We start from the raw sequence: 22,154 nt of genomic DNA, 5'->3' as shown, positions 1-22,154 counted from the left end.
TGCGTCTTAAGTAGTGACTTATTTGTCTAACTGAGTAATCTTATCAAATTAATTCGGTTTTAAGAACATCACCTCAATTAGTGAACATGTCTAGACAAGCGTAATAGTAATTGTAAGCTCTTTTTTCATACCTATTTTATATTAAGATTGTTTAGTGTTTTGACTTGGTTCTTAAAAATATACCGAACCAAACACTACCTAGTCACGAAGCTTACCTTGTCTGACGAGAGTAAAAAGTTTCAATTGTTTACATATTTTTTAGTCTAAAAGGAAAGTCACAGTTGATTTAAACAGGGCCAGGCCTAAGATAAAGTGAAAGACCATTTATATATGTAAAGTTTAGCAATAGTTTCCAATACACATTTGCCAAAAGGCAGAAGATTATATGATTTTTATTTGTATATTTCTTTTAAACCACTAATAAAAAAATTGAACTGGTGTAAGTTTAATGAAACTTGCACACCTTAGTTTATGAATGTTTGATTTCATCATTATAAGAAAATTATACAAATTTTAACCCTAGTGTACAGGTTTCGAGTGCGAATTCGATGCCCCTGTCAACAATTTAAAATCACAGATGAATAAAATGTACCGAATATCAATTCATCCATCAATAAAACCTGCATATAATTTTCGTCGTAAAATGCTAATTTGATATTTGGTAATAATGCACCAAATGCGTCGCATCCTCATTTCATAATTGTACTTTCACAGGATTCAAACGTAACGGTTTCTGTAGTTCTAAACAAATTATGTATACGTGCATACAGAAACACAAAAACTATAAACCAGCTGAAAATTTCGCATGCATTTTGATTGTAATTTAGTACAAATCTATTTGGTATCTCTAAAGGGCCAAGAGGCGTCGAGTAAAACTAACATAATTACATCTTTTATATATATAGTACAAAAATCGAAGCATGTGTACTTAGGTTGCTGATATATACAACAACACGACACTGCCTTCTAACAAATAGAAAGGGCATTCAACTTAGTAGATTTTCTCTTTTTCTTTTTATAAACTCACCAGTCCAACGTAATATTTCGAGAAAGGTACAGACTATCAATGTATTCTATAATCGGATGTGAGGCAGCAATATACCTTTTCATCTTCTTCTCGGCTGATTGCTCTGCAAAAAGAATTTATGATATTCTGTAAGAAGGACTGGTGCAAGAAAAATCTATCTAAATGGTAATGGGATAAAGTTTGTTTAAAAAACCCTTTGCTCATATCAGAATTTATGCAAATTTTTTTTTTTATAAATTTGAAAATAATTAAATAGAATATGCTAAGAAGGTAAGTTGTTTAACCCCAAAATGAAAGCCAACAATAATGAAATTATACAGCGAATAGAAATATGTTGTGTATAAGTTCAAATAGGAAATTCAAAAGATGACTAACATGTTAGGATTAACGACAAATTCAACAGTAAGTGGTAACTTTTAAACTATAACTGCCAACACACATATGGTTGTAGTTTTTCAATGGATTCACTTGAGTAGAAATAGATTAGCTCACTCCATGAGCTTTTAAGGTCTTATATGTCATGTCGGACCAATGCTTTCTAAAAATTTAGTTGGACATTAAGTAACAGTGATTTTAATTCTCGTAGTTTTTCATTGCTTTTACATTTTTTTACTCTATCATTAGCCTATTTAGAAATAGGCCAAACATAGCTATTCTAAAATAACTATTATAAAATAAAATTCTAACATCACAAGACAGTTTCTGAAAATGTCAAACCATACTTGAAAAAAAAAGCTATTACAACTTGAGTTTTTTAAATAAATCTATATCTATCCAAACAAAACTATATTCAACCCAATCTGTTACAACACCAATATATCTATTTAAACACATCATATATTTCATTGCATATACTTAATAAGCACATCACCGAACATAATAAAACAATGCAAATTACCTGTTTCATTGAGCTTCATCAAAAGTTGTTCTCTCGTTGGAAGTGTATACATCCCAGCGTACACAGCTGTTCGTACCGCCCATGTGTGAAATGGTGCACAAACCTGCCCATAAGCTGTTGAAGCCACCTCTTTTAGAGAAGAATCTCTGAAAATGCCAAAATACAAATCAGATATCACAACTATCCACAAGGCACTTAAATTAAGAAAGCAAAATGATAGAATTTATGATGTGGTGCTTCAACGCAGGCGAAACTAACAGACAGGAAAATGGTACTCTTTTCTTTTCTAAAAAAAGTTTCTTCTGACACCATTTCACAATGGTTAACAGAAGTTATTTTTTATATTTCTAAAGAAAAAGTGAAAGGTAATAAGGACTAGTGTGAAAACCATTTCCTTCCTTTCCTAATAATTCACACGGAAAATTCAGCATTGTATTTATGTTGTTGTACACAAAAAAGGTTTCTTACTCAGTGGATAAAAGTTGTTCGAATATAGCTCTGACGAGATCAAGACCCTGCCGAACTCTACGCAGATTACGGGAATAGCTTCCAGATTGTTTCACTGTGTCACTGGCAACATCAACTTCAAGAATATCCTTTAGAGTGGGACATGTCTTTGATGCTTCCAGTAGTCCTTCTAGCTGTTCATTTCAACATCGTATGTTCATAAAGTTAGGAACAATGTCAGACATTCAAATTGAGCCAGAAAACAGGATGAAGTGAAAATTTTAGGAGGTAAAGCAAAGATGATGCACTGAATATAGAGAGAAACTAGTTGGATGAAAATTAACTCTGAAGAAACCAAATGGTGTACACAACCAGCGTGGTTAATTGCAAAATGTAGGAGCTACTAAACGAAAGTTATGTGTTAATTGCAATATTTAACACCACAATATCCGAGTTTATAAGTGCATGATTTTTTCAAACAATCCAAATTCAATATGATCTAAAAAATTGAAAGGAAAAACAAAGATAACATGATTTTGACCACAAGGAGTAACTCGAGGAAAATAGAGATTAAAATACACTAAATTCTGCAATCATAACTTTTAATCGCCTGAGCGCAAGAATCACCGTTTTCAGTTTTCTTTTTATCATTTTTCACATGCACCATTTATCCAGTGTTCGTTCTTCCAACCATTGTATCTGGAATTCAATTATTTAAGTGAAGCATTTTAAACAAAATAAAACTACAAGATTTTTTTTTCTTTATTTTCCTAAAATATCCTCCTTCCAAATAAATTTTGTCAGAGACACAATTCAACACTACATATTCTCCAGAAAACAAAAACAAAATAAGTACCATGATTGATCGCGTCATGAAAACCCAACTCTCCTCAGTAGATCAACGGTCACAGTTATTAATTAGAGAAATGCAAATCATGCTGTGATTATCTTCAAAATTAAAAAAAAAAAAAAGGATACTGTATGAAATTCATACGAAGAGTCGGTTGGAGTAATTTGTTAAAAAAAAAAGGACTCAAAATAGAAATAACTACACATGTCTTCTTCATCGAATGAGGACCACAACGGTCAATCTCGTGTGGTAGTTTTGAAGTTTGAAGAGAAGAAAGTGTGATTTACGATTGAAGTAAGAAAAGAAGATAAACCTTGGCGACGTATTCCAATTCAGCGAATTTGAAAGCGAGGCCGAGACAACGGAAGAGAACGGAGACGAGAGAGGCGGCCTCGCAGAAAGTGTCGAGGCGAATGTGTTTGCCGTCGTTATTCTCCTTCATCCACTTCGACAGCTCCTCAAACGCCTCTGCTATGGCCGTCAGAGGTTGATCTATAACCTCGCCCTCATCCATCTCGGGCATCCTATTCTTCCTTCGATAGCTGGATCGCTTATCGATTCCTTTGATCTCAATGTGTTTGCGAACGTCTCAAACGTCAAAAAGGAATTGGAACTGGAATTCGCAATGGTAAAAAGCAAAGCGCGTGTTTAGACGCTGAGGGAACATTCGCTACAAATGCGCTCTGCCACAACATTCCTTGCAATTCATTTCCCTCAAACTCCTGAAAGACAAATGTCCACCCCTGCTAACTTCCTGCTCCCTTCGTATTCAACATTCGCGCGCCATCGCCTCCTTATTCTTCCTCTTTCTATTGGGCCCTGGCCCAACCTATTCTCTTTTTAGGATCATTTTGTAACACCCCATAAGTACTTGTAAAGAAAGTTTCTTAAATTAGTTTGAAATTTACGAACTATGATAACATACGAAAGATATGTTTTTCAAAATAAAACATGTCCCAAATCCTTTATGCAGTTACTTGATCATTTTATGAACATTCAATTTTATCTGCTCTTATATTAAATAGATTCATAACAGTTATCATATAACAAAATAACAAACAATAGTCAGCTAATGTAAAATAATCTATGGTGTACATATTCAGTTATATTTTATATTATGTAAGCAACCATTCTTATCTCGAAAAAAAACATCCAAGTTTCATAATTACACATATTCGTGAGATCAATGGAGGTCTAAGAAAATAATATCCATGTATTATTTTCTTACATGTATAGAGGTGTAATAAACTAGATCATCAATTCTCATCTTACGTCATGATGGTAAAGGACTAAGGAATAACGATGCACTCAGGATTAGAGTTGTCCAAACGAATAACCTGATTCGACCTGGCTCAACTCACCATGGATTGATAATTTAGTGAGTCAACCCAACCCAGCTCACCTTTTAACGAGCCAAAAATATTGAAATTCAACTCGATCCACTACGGATTGACAGGTTAAACAGATTGGCTTACGGGTTCATTTAATTAAAAAATAATAATTTTTTATTTATTTTTCAGTCAAAACGAAATTATAATTCTAATTAAAATCTAAATAAACTTTAATACAATCCAAATATAAACCAAAATAAAAAAAATACAAATTATTTATGTGTTGACTAAAAAATGCAATCTAAAGTCCAACTTAATAAAAAACACTAGTGTGACCCTTTTATCTGCGGGTTGGCTCACCAACTCCGACTCATCACGGGTTCAACCCGAATGAGCTAGGTTTTAAATGAGCCGAATCAAAAATCAACCGGTATATAAATTTGTAAAAAAATTTCAACTCAACCCGAATTCATGATAAACCAGATTGGCTTGCAGGTTCTAACCCATTTTGACAGCTCTATTCAATACGATAAAAGTCAATTCAAATCATCACTAATACTTAACATTCTGTTTATTTATTTCTTATTTTCTTTTTTTCGTGATAATTTGTGAGATGGATAAGAATGGGTAACAAATGAATGAGGGAGATGGACTGATCAGAATACTAATGATTTGTCAGGCAGAGGTAGACGTGGACTCATAAAAATAGCATCGCAGGGAAAATTGGTGACATATACGAGTCTATAGGGGCGGTGGTGATTCAACGGATAACAATCACTAGTTAGTAGTTCCAACAGCTTGTCAGATCAAAATCTATTGTGCCTCTATTTTTGTAAACCAATCCTGACAACAATAGCCACTATACTTCCAGAAACCAAAAACTCAAATTAATTATTGCAACCAGTAGCTTTATATTGAAGTCTACATGGCAGCGAGTACACTTAACGAGGCACATAATTTATAAGTTAAATCATGTTTACATTAACTATACAGAGTTATCCCAGTTCGTTTTTTTTTTATGTCACCCCATACAAAATTACCTAAGTTTCATAACCGTTAACGGAAAAATTCAGTACAATAAGAAACATTTAGAATATGGTTGATTTGATTTTGAATAAATTCTTAACATTTTAGCTAATTCCGACATCTATTCATATTAATTTTTACGATAAATACTCAAGATGATAACTACTTTTAAATTATTTCCATGTATTCAAAAGAGGACTAATTTGGCATCAATCAACTACTGGCATATAAAACATGCAGAATCTCAAACGTTAGAACTAGAAGGGATGCACAAAAACCCAATAAGTTGGGGGCAAACAACTATGTATATGAATACTAATAAAATCTCGAGGGACAGGGAGGAAATGATAAATACAAGGGCAATAATAAAGGAGAGGCTAAAACTTATCCACTTGAGATTGTCATTATCAAACATCAACTCATTAAACATCGAGTGTAACAAAGACCCATCGAGAGAAGAAGTTGAAAAGAAATAATTTGGCAAATTGGAAAGTAGATCTATTGGTGTTCATCGAATTCGTGCATGTGATCTATAAGGTAGTTCGCAGCCAATTCCTCATTTTTGTTACACGCGAAGTAAACCTCCAATACGATCGCACGATCAAAACCCATTGCTTCAAGCTGAAAACAAAAACCACAACTCAGATTACTATAAATTTCAGACGTATCAGCATATATACATCACATCCTAAAAAGAAGTCAAACTTACACGCTCAATAGCTTGGCGCTCCTCAGGAGTGACGGTCACTGCTTGAGGCATGCCACCAGCCATCTGCCCCAATATATTCCTGAAGCACATTAAATGAAAAATATAATTCAGTGAACATGCAAAAGATATTCAGAAAAGATACTTCCCCTCCTATCTATACACACTCAAAATTACAAAAGAACATCAGATGATCCCTTACCCTTCGCCACCTTCCACAGGTTCATTTATCAGGCGAAGGAAATCAGCTTGATGATCTCGAATCAACCTCATAAGATGAGGATTTTGTTTGCCGAGCTCCTGTAGCATAGGCTGCAGCAAGAACAAGAATCAGGGAACTATCAAGAAGACAACATATGATACAGTGATACACTACTGAGCAAAGAAGAAAACCTGCAATATTTGTGGATTAGCCTGCACCATAGCCCGCAAGGCTTGGAACTGAAATGCGAATGAACATAATTGAAATATCTATTTAAAACATATCTATGAAGCAAGAAATTCTGGGGTAAATGAAGAGAAAGATAATAATACTTGTTGACTGTTGCGTAGAAAATCCAATGAGCCAGCACCAGCAGCACCAGAACCACCCACATTAGGAAGGCCCTGTTACACAAAGTTCAGTATACAACAACCAAAAGCTTTCATTCTCTCTTCAGTAATAAAAAATGTAATAGCTACCTGCGGAAAAAGGTCTAAAGGATTAGCATTAGGCCCAGTTGAGGTAACCGGAGCAGGTTGTGCTGTTTGTGGAGCAGCAGCTGCAGGAGGATTTGCGGGTTGCGCACCTGCAGGAGCTCTGGCTACAAGTGGAGCTTCAGCTTGCTCAGGGATACCCTAATGTTGATGAATGATATTTGGATTTAAAAAAGGAAAGATGGCAAGAAAATATCACAAAATAAAAGAGTCCACCTTCCACCCAAATAACTACGATACTATATTAAGCTAACTATATGCGACTGAAATACTTGTAGGACAAATTCATCAAGCACAGTATTTAACGTCTAAAATTCACATACCGAATACAAATATTCAACAGCTCTCTCAGGGTTGTTATAGGCAGCTCGAAGAGCACGGACAACAGTATCCCTGTCCCAGCTCCCTCCACCCATGTCAATAATTTGCTGAATAGTTCCCTCCAAATGACTTCCAGCAACGAGATTGGATGCCGCCTGCCCATAGATATCAGACCCCTCCCTGATTAAAAAGACATTTTTAGCAACAAAATTTAAAAGAAGAATCAAGCAAGTTGAAGAGTTCTGTCTTTCCAGATACAAAAATAACAGCAACTATAAACTCTACATTCTACACAGGGCAGGAAGCATAACACATACACAGGAGTTCCTGAAGAAATAGAAGCAGGAGCTGGAACTGAAGGTGTAGATACAGGTGCAGGTGCAGGTGCAGTAACAGTTTCCGGCCTGTCGAATTGAAATGAAGCCTTTATATAGCACATAATACACATTAAAATAGTTTAAATTGACATTTATCTAAACAAATAAAAAATATCCTAGAAAGATTAGCAACTCACGGTGCCTCAGTTGCAGCTGGAGCTTGAAGAGCTGTTGACACTGGCGCTGTTGAAGTAGGAGGTGCACTAGTCTGTGGTGTCTGGAATGAATACATAATTTTTAGAGAATGTTTAGATAACGCATAAGAGACATTATGCTTGTCTTATCATATCCCATAACAGGGTAAAGTCTACATGATAGAAATATTGCAAAAGTTTATAACATTTAAAAAGTGTTTTCACCTTGGTCGATGGTGCAGTTGTAGTAGATCCTTCACCAGAAGTGCTCTTACTCTAGCATATTTTAAACATATAATTCTAATTTAGTTCAACATAAATTTGAAACAGAATATGCAACATATTATCATTTTAAAAATAAATAAATAAATGAACCAAAGAAACTACCTTTGATAGCATAATTACAATGAAACTACTTTCAGCTACGTTATTATCCTCCAAGGTAGTAGCATCCTTCAGAACTTTCCCTTGGTGAATTAGCATTTGCTGGGCAGCAGGATAAACATCTGCACCCTGAACAGTTTCAATACTTTTCTTCACTTCAGAAACCTGAAAAGAATATTCACGGTTGAAAATAATGTGACAAATCAGTTATTGATGTTAAACAAACCAGAAGAAAGTAGAAGTGAATCACAAAGCCCTTAAAAGATGAAGCGTCGACAAATTTGATTATATAGAACTCCACATTTAGGTCACATCAAGCATTTAGAAAAATTGGATTGTTAGAAACGTGCAACCCCGAAAACACTAAAAAGCGCTCATTATTCACATATCAACTGCAGTCCTAGTTACCAAGATAACATCCATTCTGAGAATAAGGTAATAAGTCAGTTTTTGGAGCAAGTGTTAGCGGTAACAGTAAGATAAGCCGGGCATTTAAATTTCCATAGATATGAGTAGCAATTAGAATTTAGAACCAGTACTTATCAAAAAAAAAAAATATAATACAAACTGGTTTGATATTCCTAAGAAGTAATACTCCAGATATTGTCAATGCGGAACTTATTCACTATCACATGCCCCAAGAATCCCAAACATAGAAAACAGATTTCCCACTAATAATAGAATCATCAATAACAAGTTTGCCACCAATTCACACGAGCAATGATCCGGAAGACAAAAAAGTTATTAAAAATATGGTTATCTAGCTAGAGAATGTTGTTATGACGAGAATAATAGACTTCATTCGTTCCCCAGCATATTCCATATACCAAATCAATAGTCACTCCAAAAAAGCAGGAATTAACTTTCAAGTAACAAATTAAATCCAAATTGCCATCAAAATTAAATTAGAATTCAAATAAGTGAAACCCTAATTAACACTCAATCTCAGGTTCTAGAGGGAGGGGAAACCTTTGAAAGAATTCAAGAACAGGACGCAATTAGCGACCGAAATAGAAAAAGGAAAATCGCAAAGAATCCAAATCGATAAAGTTTGGAGTAACAAACCGTATTCTGAGGCTGCACTTCGATTTCGAAGTGAGTGCCTTTGAGAGTCTTCACGAAAACCTTCATCTTCGTCACCTATCGCAGTAAGGCGTCACAAACAGCGTCGGAAGTCACGCCGGTACGGTAAAGTTCCGCCGATCCGAATACACCAATTACAACGTTGTAGAGAAGAAAGGAACAAGAGAGAGTGAGCCAAAGGCGCAACAAATGTGAATAAAAACCTCTTTTACTGAAATAAATAAATAAATAAATAAATAATTGGAAATATGATATGATATACCCGAAAATATGCTAGTTTATGTTAGTGGTTGGGTGAGGAGTATCACACGCTTTTTAGAGCGTGATTAGACGCGCAGCTTCGGTGAGTTGAGGTGGTGACGTGGACGATGCTGAAGAATTGGCGTTAACGTGGAAGAAGAATGGGTGGGAATTGAGATGAGAGAATTAGCTAGATTTTTGTGTGAGAAGACCATTGTGCCTCATTGTAAACCTTTTATAAATCTTTGGATGATGTATTTGTTTTTAAGATAAATATCATTATTCTTTTTATCTTTATTTTTTTTATCTTTATTAAGATTAATATCATAGATTCTGTTATTGATCTGTATAACGATTTTTTATATATATTATTTAAGATAAAGATTAATATTATTACTGTTTTTTTTTTCAACATTATATTTAATCTATTGTTATTGTTATATTAAATTATCTACTATTTCCTATAAATAATAAATCACTATTTATTAATTTTTCTTATATTACTTATATCACATGGTTAAATAAATAAAAGTATATATGATATATGGTTTATATACCCAAAAATATGCTATGGTTTATATATCCGGAAATATGGTAGTTTTTACTCTGGCAGTAGTTGAGTGAAGACCATGACGCGCTCTGTCTTTGGGGATGATTTTATGGGCCTTGATGGGCTTTAGGTAACGACCATGGTTAAATAATTCGTCAACTATATCTTAATGTGCATTCTCAACAATCAAAGGGATTTTGTAAGATTTTAGATAAAAGATAAGAAAGTAACTTTAAGGAGATTTTGTATATATAGAATATTTTCAATAAAAAATTATTAAAATGAATTTTTATTATTAAGAACATAATTTTAATTAAATTATTGTAAATATATGTTCATTAAAATTGAAAAAAAAATTATAAGACATGAATTTAAATAATATTTCTTTAATAAATAACCTTATTTTAACAAATTCTCATTAAATTTGCTCTTATATAACTTATATATTCCACTAAGAACGAAAGAGGTGAAATGTTTTTCAAAAATATATTATGTAACAAACCTTTCTTCTTCGGTTTTTTAATGAATATATAATTTGATCATATTTTAACATTTATTAAAAATATGTCAATTATGAAAAATATCGTTGACCATTTCATAACTTTGTGTTAGTTTCTTAAAAAAATTATAATACAAGTTACTTCTATATTAAATATTAAAATATATGTCTTAAATTTGTGAAATAATTTATAGTGTCTTCCATATCAGGAAAATTATTGTATCTGAGTATTATACAAATAAAACTATCACAAAATGCAAAAAATTTACCATAAGAAAAAAAAAAGTATACAATCTCAAATAAAACCATCACATAATGGTTTCTTAACAACTATACAAACGAGCTGTTAATAACTTGATATTAAGCTTATAAATTTTTAATTTTACTCATTTAAATAATTGAATCCAATCTCAAAATTGTATCTATTTCCGGAATTATTTAGTTAAGGTTTCCAACATTTAAAAAGTCAAATTCAAATAATTCATACATCTTGTTTGTTTTGTAGGTAACTTGCTTTTTGGGCTGAAATAGAAAAACTGTCGTGGGCAGGGCTTACACTTTTCGAGCCCATACCAATGAAAGACACCAGTTTTTTTTTTTTTTTCAACTCGAAATTTTAGCTCTATAATTTATAAGCACAATCAAATGAATTAAAATTGAAAATCAATTAAAACATTACATCAACTATTTCAATTTTCAATTAAGTATCCTTAAAAAAATGATCGCAATATTCAAACTAGGTATCATCATTCGGACGAGAAACGAAACAAACTAACGACCTTGGCTCTACATCAATAATCTTTCCTCAAAGGTACAAAAAAAGGCCTTCCTAATTTTAAATTTATTGTAACTATTAATATAGCTTCTACTCCATATATTAATAAAAGGATATATGTATTCTGTGCTATTATTTTTAATGAAAATAGAACTTGTTCTTGCCAATAAATATAAACCGATGCGGTCGATACTCGGCCCGTATCTAACGGGCCAGACTTGGGCCGAAGTTGCAAAACTCCTTCGCTATCGAATTTTTCTTCCTCTTTGCTCTTAGTTGTAATATTTTTTCTTCACAGAAATTAAAAATATACCCACGGAAGTATTTAACTTTTTTTTAAGTATATGACTCCGAAAAACTACAAGCACCAGCTTATTTGTCCTTAGACTTTGGTATAAACCAATAAAAAATATTTTTTTGATAAATTAAAATAAAAAATATATATAATGTATCTACACATAATTTTTTGACATGTGACACAATTGTGACTTGACACGTGGACAAATTTTTTGAAATTTAAAAAAAAAACAATAATAATTAAAATTTAAATTAAAAAAAAAATCTGTGACATGTATTATTCAAAAACGTTAACTATTTAAACACCGTCAATGAAAAAGACTAAATTGACCAGAATTTGACAAAAATAAAGACTTAATTGAACATAAAAAAAATGAAAATCAGATTAAATAAAAACAACAAAAATATGGACCAAATATATATTTAAACCTTTATTTATCCCCTATGGATGTATTCATAGACAAAAAGTTAGAAAAATTATTTGAATATGTCATACCAAAAATATTATTAAAATCATTTTTGAACCGCTATTTTTAAATTTATATTAAATTGATTATACTGTTTTAAATGCATATATTTATTTATCTGTCTTACTATTAAATATATTGGTCTGTGTAAAAAATAAACATAAAAAGTTTCAGAATAACTTTATATATAATTAAACAGTCGTATTAGAACTTTTAAACAAGTCATTTTTTATTATAACACCTATACATAAATTATTCGACATATATGGTATTGTGAGAAAAATGTAACCACTAAGTAGTTTGCTTAGCGGAATAGTACACCACAAATACGTCAGTCTTTTAAAAACTTTATGATAAAACAGATTTTCTTTTTAAATAACTTATAGGTAAGACTTTCATTCAAATGGCACCTCTGAACAAAGTGTGGGGTGGAATAACTAATGCGGAAATAGGGTATGGTCTATATGTGTAAAATAGAACAAAAAAAAGGGTGAGTATCGAAAGAGCTTAAACTAAAATGGTGACGTAAATGAAGCATTTATTATGTGTATACTTTTCAATAGTGGTGTGCACCATCATTTTCCTTAACGGGATTAATCCATCTAATTAATTTTCTTTTATTTGGGTGTGAAGTCGTGTTGGATGAGTTAGGTTTACCTATCATTTATGCCTACCATAACTCTTCTCCATCGGTTCACATAACAAAGAATATGTAGAAAAGGAAAAGAAACCTAAAACCATGTCCTTTTCTGTCTTCCAAATACAACGTTGTTTATTTTTGTTTATTTTGTAAATCTGAATTAAGTTTTGCAGTAATTGGTGAGGTGTGAGCCACTTGTAAAGCTTATAGAAGCTACAGTTGTTTACTCACCAAAAATGGCCCAAGTTAAACGTACGGTGCACCAACAAGTATGTAAGTAAAATGTGCAAGAAATACACAAAAGTTAGGCCCAAAATCCACCATCCTCCTTTCTTCGTCTACCACCCAAGATTAACAATGGCATCATCACGTGCTATACTTTGGTATTGTCATTCTTCTCAATCAAATTAAAGTATCTTTCAGCTCCCAATATATCGTTGTTTTTAAGTCTACCAAACTTTAGTTTTTTTCTCCCTTAAAGCAACCAGAGATAGATTAATTTATAGTATATCAAAATTTGTTATTTGTTAAATGTATTTTTCTAACTACTATTAATATATTATCATATTAAAAAAAAATTATACACGATCAAAACTTACAAAACGAAACGAGAGAAAATAAGAAGTGTTTTTCTCAAAAAAGGTATACAGTGAGATGAAAAAAAAATGTTTTATTCATTATTAAACACTTGTATATCATATGTTGTATCGTTCTTATAAAATGAAATCTAAAAGTAATTATTATAGTTTTTTTTTTCTATTTGAGGTATTAATTCAAAGTACTGTGTTGTATATGTTGAATTTATTATTTGTTTATACAGGACTGGTCGGACACTTTCTTCAAGTTCATGTCTTGGTCTCCGATTGTTTTTATCTTCTCTTCAAAGGATAAAAGATAATTGAAGTACTTTTTAACAATTAATTACAAACATTTTAAGCGTGCTAACTAAAATATCCCAATATTTTAAAATGAAAAATTCTATAACTAGAAATAGATATTATTTTTCTTCTAGAAAAATAGAATCCCCAATTCTCTTCTCTTTCTAATAATAGAAGTTATAATCCATTTTTTTTATAGAATATAGAACATAAATAGATGAAAAAAAATTGAAACCAAAAAAATTATCTATAATATTAAGATCACTTAATTAGAAAACACAACGAACCAAAATTTATAAAGCAGATGAATACCACTTATTAAGAAACACAAATACTAGTAGCCATTGTTGCTAAATAAAATAGAATTTGATAAAAATTGAAGAACAAACCATAAAATTAAATCAAATATTACTAATAAATTCTTTATCGTATCAGTCAAATATTATTTTCTCAGTTTTTTTTTTTACTTTCCACGCCAAACTAAAATTCAAAATTTTCAAGTTGTGTTTCTTCAGTCTAGCAGCAGTTCATCTAGCAGAGAAGAAGAGAGATACTATTTTCCAGTTCTTGTAATTGCAAAACCAAATCAACATTTTATTTCAAAAAATCTCTTGGATAATTAGATTAGACGTGCAATTCAGACTCTAGATTTTAATATAGTGAATATTCCAGTAATTTACTCCCTTCATAAAGTATTAGAAATATAACTAAGCAATTTCCTTTGCATCTGTTATCCTAAACTTCTTCTGTAATTCCCTTCATCAAGAAAAAAGGGAACAAAAAACAGTGAAAAATATGTACATCTCTAATACTTTTATCTTTTTATCTTTTTTCTTTTTCCTTTTAATTAAATATCTATTGTGTGGGCAACGTCTCATGCCGCCATGTATCAGAAAAATCAGTGGAATCATAATACACATCCGAATGATCGAAAAGTTTCTCAAACGCAGCGTATTCCGTAGCAGTATCGCACTCGTAACCGAATCCCATTCCCAAATCAAACGAATCGTATCTTGAACTATGGTCCTCAAACTCCCACAACTCGCCGATTCCTGACGAGTCAGACGCCACTCGGATCAACTCATTCTCCTCGTTTTTCTTCTCCGGCACCGACGAGTTTCCGGCTGGAGGAAGCCCTAGCTCGTCGTCGGAAGCCTCCAGGAGGTATCCGATCTGCGCCTGAGACTCGCCGGAATCTGACGTCACGCCGGAGATCTCCTCCTGCAGACTCTTCATGACGGAGTCAAGGTCCTGAGTGGACGGCGCATCGTCGGCGTCGTCGAAGAACTCGAGTAAATCGTCCCTGAGTCGCTTTGCCTCGGGCGATTCCAGAACCGAGTCGTCCGAGTCATCTCGGACACGCTTCTTGCAACCTGAATCGCTATCACCCATACTTAGAAAGGAAGGCCAAAACGGTAGCGTTTTGGGAATTAGATTTAAGAGACACGTTTAATCGGTGGTGTTTCAACGAGAGTTGACACGGCGGGTTGTGGTGGCGAAGAGATCTCGTGAGGCTTATATATAAAGGGGGACAATGGAGAGAGAAAGAAAAGAAAGAAAGAGAGAGAGAAAGAAAGAGTACGGTGTAATGATGCTGACGACGCAGGCGCGTGGGACCGAATTCTTAGCCCATTACACACAGACTTTGATTTTGCCTTTTTGTTTTCATGTTTCTTATTTTTTATTTAAATATTTATTTTTAGCTTTTTATGGTTTTGTTGTAAAAAGAATATGGTGGCTGCTTTTTCCTTTTTTAAAATATTAAATGGAGTTGAATTTGGAGTTGGAGTCCGGGTCAGTTGCGTGGGTCCCACTCGCCTAGTCAATGACCGCTTTTGGTGCTTTATTCGGCCCGGTTCGGCTGGTGTTTTTTTAGGTGTTTTGGTTGGTACCAAAAGGAAAAGAAAAAGAAAAAACGGACAAAGCAAGGGTTAAGTGTGAGGGTGTTTTGGGAATTAAAGCTTTTTCATTATTCATTTTTTTTAATTTTATAACAGTGATGGGATTTGTTTAGACTTGAAAATTGCATTCAAAATTGCAAACTTGGTCGAAGGGAATTATGGGTTGGCCTTCTGAGAAGCTTTGAAATGAAAGGTTTACTTGAGTGGTGGCAACGTCAATAAAAATAAAATTAAAATTAAAATAAAATAAAAATTGCATTAAAAATGCCTACGATAATGTTGCCCACTATCACTGCCTCAATCAATGGGTTACACCAATTCTTATCTTCTCTATCTTTATTATTTATCATTTTAACTATTCCTATTTCCTAATTGCTAAAAAGATACACCTTTGCTTTCCAGATCTCAACGTTTCTCATGTGCTTCAAAACCTCTTTACTTCATCATCTTCCCTTTAAACCAACTATTTATTATTTTTTAAAAAGCTTACTAATAAAAAATAACAACTAAATCACACACATATAGTAATTTATAATTACTTACCTTCTTAAGTTTATATAATCTTAAATTAAGGCGTTTCAAAATTTTCATGTTGCACTATTTCTCCGAGGCAGTTTATTAATATGTATTATTAGTCATTTATAAACATATGTAAATTATATGATTTTCGCTATCATTTTTTTATATTTTTCAAAACACTTTTTTAATTTATTTCCTAAATTTAGACGTTCTCATAAAATAAAATGATTATGGTATCCGTTAATTTTAATTTTTTTTAATAAACATCCTTTTAGAAAATGCATCGCAGTTTTAATTTTTAAATTGGTTATTAGTTCTTATACTATTATACAATATTTATATTTTTTATATTTTAAAATAATACAGCAACATAATAAAAATAAAGTTTGAATTAAAATTAAAGTAAGCTTGATAAACTTACGGTCGAACCGGTACGATGCCACCTGTATTTTCGTTAATAATTTATAATATTTTTATAGCATATGAAATTTAATAGATCTTCGCATACTCTATTCATGGTGATGCGTTACTTCTTATAATTAAATTTAATTAATAATGTTTTTATAATCCGTCTAGTTTGTAAAATTATAACTAAATGTCATATATCTCATGCTATTTTGAATTTGATGCATGTTTTTCGGTAAAACTTAGTTGTTAGTGTTTCATTGTAAGCTACAATATTTTTCTTAACAATAGTGATAAGAATTAGTTATGTTTTATAAGTAGATTTTTAAAATAATTACAATTAACACTTACAAATAGAAGTTAGGTATTATTTTTAGTTTTTTTTTTATTTATAGATTTTTTGCATTGATTTTAATAATTTTAATTAAAGGTGTCAATGAGTCAAACTATGAATTAACCTATTTCATTAAAAAAAATACCAAAATATACACGTGGTATAATTTTTTATTTCAAATTATTATATTTAAAAATCAGAATTAATTTCATAACCTAAGTTTTAAAATACATGTTTTATTATAAATTTCGTAAACTAAAAATTCATTGTTAAAGCAAATTAATTTTTTTTAGTTCAACATTATTGTCAAAAGCTACCTAAAATGATGTGGTTGATAGGTTTAGATATTATAATATGTGTAGAGTTTAGATTTTTTTTTTTTTGTCTTTAAAATACACTTATGTTAATACTTAAATTTTTTTTTTTAACATAACTTTAGATATTTTCTTTAACATATCTTAAAATATCAAAAGAAATGTTTATCGGTATATTGTAAATGTACAACAAAGAAATAACACAAAAAATTAATCAAAAAATTAAAATTCATTTAGTAATAAGTACGGTGTCTATTTATTACTGATCTTATCTAAATAAAATTTAAAATTAAGTCTTTAAAATATAAACTTAGATAAAAAATAGTAATTTTAAAGTACAATTAATAAATTTGCATACTAAAACACTAACACAAATGAAATTAGTTATTTTCTGAAAACAAATTTAAATAAGTAGACCTAAAATATAAGTTTAAAAAATAACTTCAATTTTATATCTTTAAATAAAAGATAAAAAGTTATATGAAATCAAACTTTCAATCATTATTCAATAACTCAGCGAATATTATATACATACAGGTTGAATACCATAAAATTTGTTCCTTAATAATATTTGTTAAATACCCATACTAAATATTTACATATATCAACTAAAAAATATCTATTTTTACAAATTATATCCACAAATATTCACAGTTATGTTTTTTTTTTTTTCAACTAATAAAACCTAAGGTTCAAATTAAACCTAAAATTCATAACCTGGTTAGAATATTATGAACTCGGTCCCTCACTTTAACTCTTTTGCTCTAAACTAATAGTAAGTTACTAACTTATCGTTAACAGTTACATATAAGAATTATTTTTTAATTCAAGTCATGCATGTAAATTTGGAGATTTAAGATTTTCACACTAATATTGGTGTGTGGGAATTGTGATTAGAATATTGTTAATCTAAAAAATATAGATTCTTTGGATTTGATCCTTCATTAACTAGCTACTATTATACCTATATATTCCTCTACAAAATTATCGAGTCAAACTCGTGTGGTCGTGCGTGCTTGTAGCATATCTTAAAAAGTTGTGTATATTATTAACACATTCCATCTTTTAATCCAGAAAATATTTTGGGTACACGATTTAAAATAAAAGATATTATCACTTTTTTTTTCATTTTCATGCCTTGTATATTTTAAAAATCTGTTACAGCAAGATTCACACGTGCAATAATAGTATTTATCGGTCATATATTTCTCAGTAAGTGATAACGTGTTCCTTAAGACAGTGAAACTAATAAAAACATTCTGAAAAAATTCTGTAATTGTTTAAATTATATGAAATGTAAATATATAAAAAATTGTCTTACATCAGCTTGTGTAGTCAATAGTTGTTGTTAACTTGCTATTATGATAGGAAAGTAACTTGACTATTGTGATTAGTACCTTCACTAGTGCAGAACAACGAAGGAATTGGAGTTTTTTAACTCTACGAAGGGATACTGCCTCGGTTATTCGAAACCGAGGCATATTCTACACTTACTGTCTCGGGTAGGCGATGAACCGAGGCATATATTACCACTACTGCCTCGGTTATTACAGAACCGAGGCATATTCCTTCAGTAAAAAAAAATAAAAAATTCAAATTAGGGGTCAACGCAGTGGTCAAAATAATTAAGTGTCTCTACTGCCTCGGTTAAGAGAGAACCGAGGCATATTGCATCAGTGAAAAAAATAAATAAATTAAATTAGTGGTCAAGGCGCTGAGTCAAATTTTTTTTAGTTCTATATGCCTCGGTTATTATGACAACCGAGGCATAAAAGTTCAATTTAATTACAAAACTGCCACCGCGTGCTTTTATGCAGCGAGTCCACATGAACCGAGGCATATACAGCGCTGTAAAATCTCTAAAATACACTGGTGCTTACTTTATAATGCAACAACGAAACCTAAATTGTTTTAAAACCTGGGGCAGATGGGTCAGTGTTGGCTTAAATTATTGCAATAATAACACGTTATGGACCAGAAATGGAATAAAATTTCATCCTTAATGATTTGCTTAGGCCACACTATAAGGGGTTTGTTTCTTGATTAAAATTTATTTAAAACTTTAAAAAAATATAAAAAAAAATTAAATAAGATATAAAACTTAATAGGTTTTGATTTGAATTAAAATGCGTTGGAACAGATTATATGTTTGAGGGAGTTGCGAAAGAATTAAGGTAGAAGAAAAGGTGGTTGGGTTTCTCAACCACCACGTGAAGGGAGGAATGAAGTAGAAGTAGCAGTAGTTGGCAAGGTGAGTTCATGCTCCCAAAATATCTATACTACCATTTTTATTTTTATTTTTTGAGATTTTCTTAAATTAAACTAACATACCAATTTTTTTTAAATTATGCATAAATTTCTCATTTATTTTAAAAACATTTCATTATCTTCCATTATAATATAAATGTATTTCATGATTTTAAAAGGACCACACATATCTTCTAATCTTGTGTTATATGTAAGCATTTAGAGAGTTTATTATAAAAAAATGGTGGGTATAAGAGTATTTTGAAAAAATGATGATGAATGTTGGTGTGATTTACTCCAATATCTAACAAGTTCCCTCCATCGGCCCACAGTGCAGCAACGACCACTTCTTCCATCCCCACTTCACGTGTATGGTTTATCGGTAGGTTTTGTTTGTTTTTAAGAATGGATCGAGAGAATAGAGAGAAAATTATTGAGTTATTTGTTTCAAGGATGGACAGACTAAAATGAAGATATTTGACTAAAAAATTTATGAAAGGTTTTAATGGATAGGTTAAATTATCTGTTTGGTTTTCATTTTTTTTTTAGGAAAATATCGATTTCATTTTTTTTAGTTATTCAAATGTAATAAAAAATAATAATAATACAATAATTCTTTTTTATATTACCCAATAAATGAAAGGTTTATACTATTAAACATATCTCTTATAATTATCATATCTCTTGTATCTCTCATATTTTTTAAAATGTTTACAAATTTTAAACCTTCGTAATATTTCATATTGTAATTATATGACTCATCATATTTATGACTCTTAATATTTCATATGTCTGTATTCCAATTAAGTCTGGATCAAACTCTCAAGATCAAAATATAAACTTAAGTGAATGTTTACTATATATAGGATAGGGATAGGTATTTTGGGGACAGAAACGGGACAAATATGTACAACCTCATCCTATCCTCATACCTAATTGAAAAAAATAGGATCTTTGGTGGTAGATCTTGGTCCTAAAATTTGGAAAGGCCAAAATAATATACTTAAAATTCATATATCTCCCAAAAGAGTTAATACGAAACTCCTATCTTACAACTATAATTCTTTTAATTCTATATAAGGTTCCCTCTAATTCAAAATTAGGATTGTGAATAATTCAAAATTATGTAAAGTAAAATTTATCTTGTTTTCATCTCTACAGGTATTTTCTCTTATCATTCCTAAACAATAACATATTATTTTATTGTTCATTTATATATCTATTTAAAAAAAAGTAAAAAACAATTTATCAAAATTTAATACAAAATTGAAATTTAATACATATCTTTTTATTCTATACCCATAAAACAAATACAAAAAAACTCACGAGATAAAAAAATATACTATTTATTGAACTAATATTTTCCTATAATAAACAAAAAAGAATTACATTTTCTATTATAACAGATGAGAAATTAAAATACAAAGGATGAGTTAGTGTTTGTCTAACGTCTTTTTTTTTTTTTCATAAACAAAAGAAAATATACCAGAGTAGAAGATAAATACAATATGTGATAAAATCATAATGAGAGAGAAGACACAAGATATTTTAATAATTTTGTTTATTGTTTAATTTTATATTTTATCATTTATTAACATTAAATGTTATAATTTATAAAATAAATAAATTATATATAATTTAATTTTCATAAATAAAATATGTACTGCATATAGTTAAAAAAAATTGGGAGGACCATGACTCCCTACGGATTAACTAAGACCGGCCGATGCCAATACCCATATTCATACCCAATCAATAAAGAGAAGTCCCGTCAAAACAAAAATATCTCCAAGGACAAACTTATTTATGATCTTAATTGACATTAGTTTTACGGGACAATTTCATATTTTTAATTTGTTAACTCATTATATGGTTGGTATGACTTAGTGAACCAGAAATAAAGACGACGTATATTCAACATTTTTTCTAAATTAAAATAAAAATAGTAAAAAAAAAATTTATTATAATTTTTAGGAGATACAAATATATAAAAGTATTATAATTTAAATCCGACTAATTTAAATATTAATTATAATTAAATAATTTAATAAGTACACATAATAATAATAATAATCATATATATATATATAACAAAAAATAATATAATTATAAAAAATTTAAACAGGTCAAGATTCTAATGTCACTTTACCATTATAGATCTGTAAGTAAATTAGTCTCATTTTTTTCACCCCATATTTTGCCAATGAAAATGAGTCTCAATAATTCCTTTGTCATTCTTAATTATGTCATTTGTTAAAAATTTAATGATTGAACTAAAGTTTAGAGTTTAGATGTACATCTTTAAAAAAATAAAGTTTAGCAGGTTAAATAATATTAAATTTGATTAAACTAATTCATTTTATAGTTTATTCTTTTATAATTTATCGAAACTCTTCCTTTTATGTTAAATGTAGTTGAATGGGTTAAAAAAGAATAAAAGAATAGTGATCAAATGGACACATGGTAAACGTGCTCAACTAATTAGACAAAATTGATATGTTGGTTGTTTATTTTCATGATTCTTTATTATAAGTGTTATATAATATTACAATTTATCGTCGTAATTGTGAATGACAAAAGAATTTTTTTTATGTTTATATTATTTGAATCTGTCATGATTTTAATCGAGAATTCATATATTAACTGAAAATGAATACAAATATTGATAATACTTAGATTTTTTAAATTAGCTACGGATAATATGGACGAATAAGTGTATTTGTGTCATTATTTTTCATATTCATTTCCATTTTAATTACTAAAATGTATTTAATTAATTAGATAACTTAACATACTTATATTAATTAT

At 30.4% G+C, this 22,154-nt stretch overlaps 3 protein-coding genes across 3 annotated transcripts; all 3 read right to left on the bottom strand.

Annotated features, from left to right (window-relative positions):
- Nucleotides 1-784: 784 nt before the first annotated feature.
- LOC114190663 (Glycolipid transfer protein (GLTP) family protein) lies at nt 785-3,904 on the bottom strand. Its single transcript, XM_028079636.2, has 4 exons — nt 3,536-3,904; nt 2,394-2,566; nt 1,926-2,071; nt 785-1,130 (listed from the first exon to the last, which is right to left on the bottom strand). Exons 1-4 carry the CDS (start codon nt 3,743-3,745, stop codon nt 1,024-1,026), a joined length of 636 nt encoding a protein of 211 aa, XP_027935437.1. The 5' UTR covers nt 3,746-3,904; the 3' UTR covers nt 785-1,023.
- A 1,942-nt stretch (nt 3,905-5,846) lies between these two features.
- On the bottom strand, nt 5,847-9,510 carry LOC114192190 (ubiquitin receptor RAD23c-like). The gene is made up of 12 exons (XM_028081825.2): nt 9,263-9,510; nt 8,201-8,362; nt 8,039-8,089; nt 7,817-7,896; nt 7,620-7,706; nt 7,305-7,482; nt 6,967-7,122; nt 6,820-6,891; nt 6,679-6,726; nt 6,488-6,597; nt 6,289-6,367; nt 5,847-6,200 (listed from the first exon to the last, which is right to left on the bottom strand). Exons 1-12 carry the CDS (start codon nt 9,326-9,328, stop codon nt 6,078-6,080), a joined length of 1,212 nt encoding a protein of 403 aa, XP_027937626.1. The 5' UTR covers nt 9,329-9,510; the 3' UTR covers nt 5,847-6,077.
- A 4,765-nt stretch (nt 9,511-14,275) lies between these two features.
- Nucleotides 14,276-15,135, bottom strand: LOC114192192 (uncharacterized). Its single transcript, XM_028081827.2, has one exon. The coding sequence runs from the start codon at nt 15,016-15,018 to the stop codon at nt 14,482-14,484; it is 537 nt and encodes a 178-aa protein (XP_027937628.1). The 5' UTR covers nt 15,019-15,135; the 3' UTR covers nt 14,276-14,481.
- Nucleotides 15,136-22,154: the final 7,019 nt, after the last annotated feature.

Source organism: Vigna unguiculata, chromosome 7 (genome assembly GCF_037176805.1).
Source record: "Vigna unguiculata cultivar grain cowpea cultivar isolate G323 ecotype 2 chromosome 7, ASM3717680v1, whole genome shotgun sequence".
Lineage (NCBI taxonomy): Eukaryota > Viridiplantae > Streptophyta > Magnoliopsida > Fabales > Fabaceae > Vigna > Vigna unguiculata.
This window is presented reverse-complemented; position numbering and strand designations above follow the sequence as displayed.

Coding starts and splice junctions, on each gene's coding strand:
- LOC114192190 (XM_028081825.2), bottom strand. CDS start 9,328: ATGAAGGTTTTCGTGAAGACTCTCAAAGGCACTCACTTCGAAATCGAA. Junction 8,363..9,262: donor AAGTGCAGCCTCAGAATACG/GTTTGTTACTCC, acceptor TATTCTTTTCAG/GTTTCTGAAGTGAAGAAAAG. Junction 7,483..7,619: donor ATTTCTTCAGGAACTCCTGT/GTATGTGTTATG, acceptor CTTTTTAATCAG/GGAGGGGTCTGATATCTATG.
- LOC114190663 (XM_028079636.2), bottom strand. CDS start 3,745: ATGCCCGAGATGGATGAGGGCGAGGTTATAGATCAACCTCTGACGGCC. Junction 2,567..3,535: donor AATTGGAATACGTCGCCAAG/GTTTATCTTCTT, acceptor TGAAATGAACAG/CTAGAAGGACTACTGGAAGC. Junction 1,131..1,925: donor GATGAAGCTCAATGAAACAG/GTAATTTGCATT, acceptor TTCTTTTTGCAG/AGCAATCAGCCGAGAAGAAG.
- LOC114192192 (XM_028081827.2), bottom strand. CDS start 15,018: ATGGGTGATAGCGATTCAGGTTGCAAGAAGCGTGTCCGAGATGACTCG.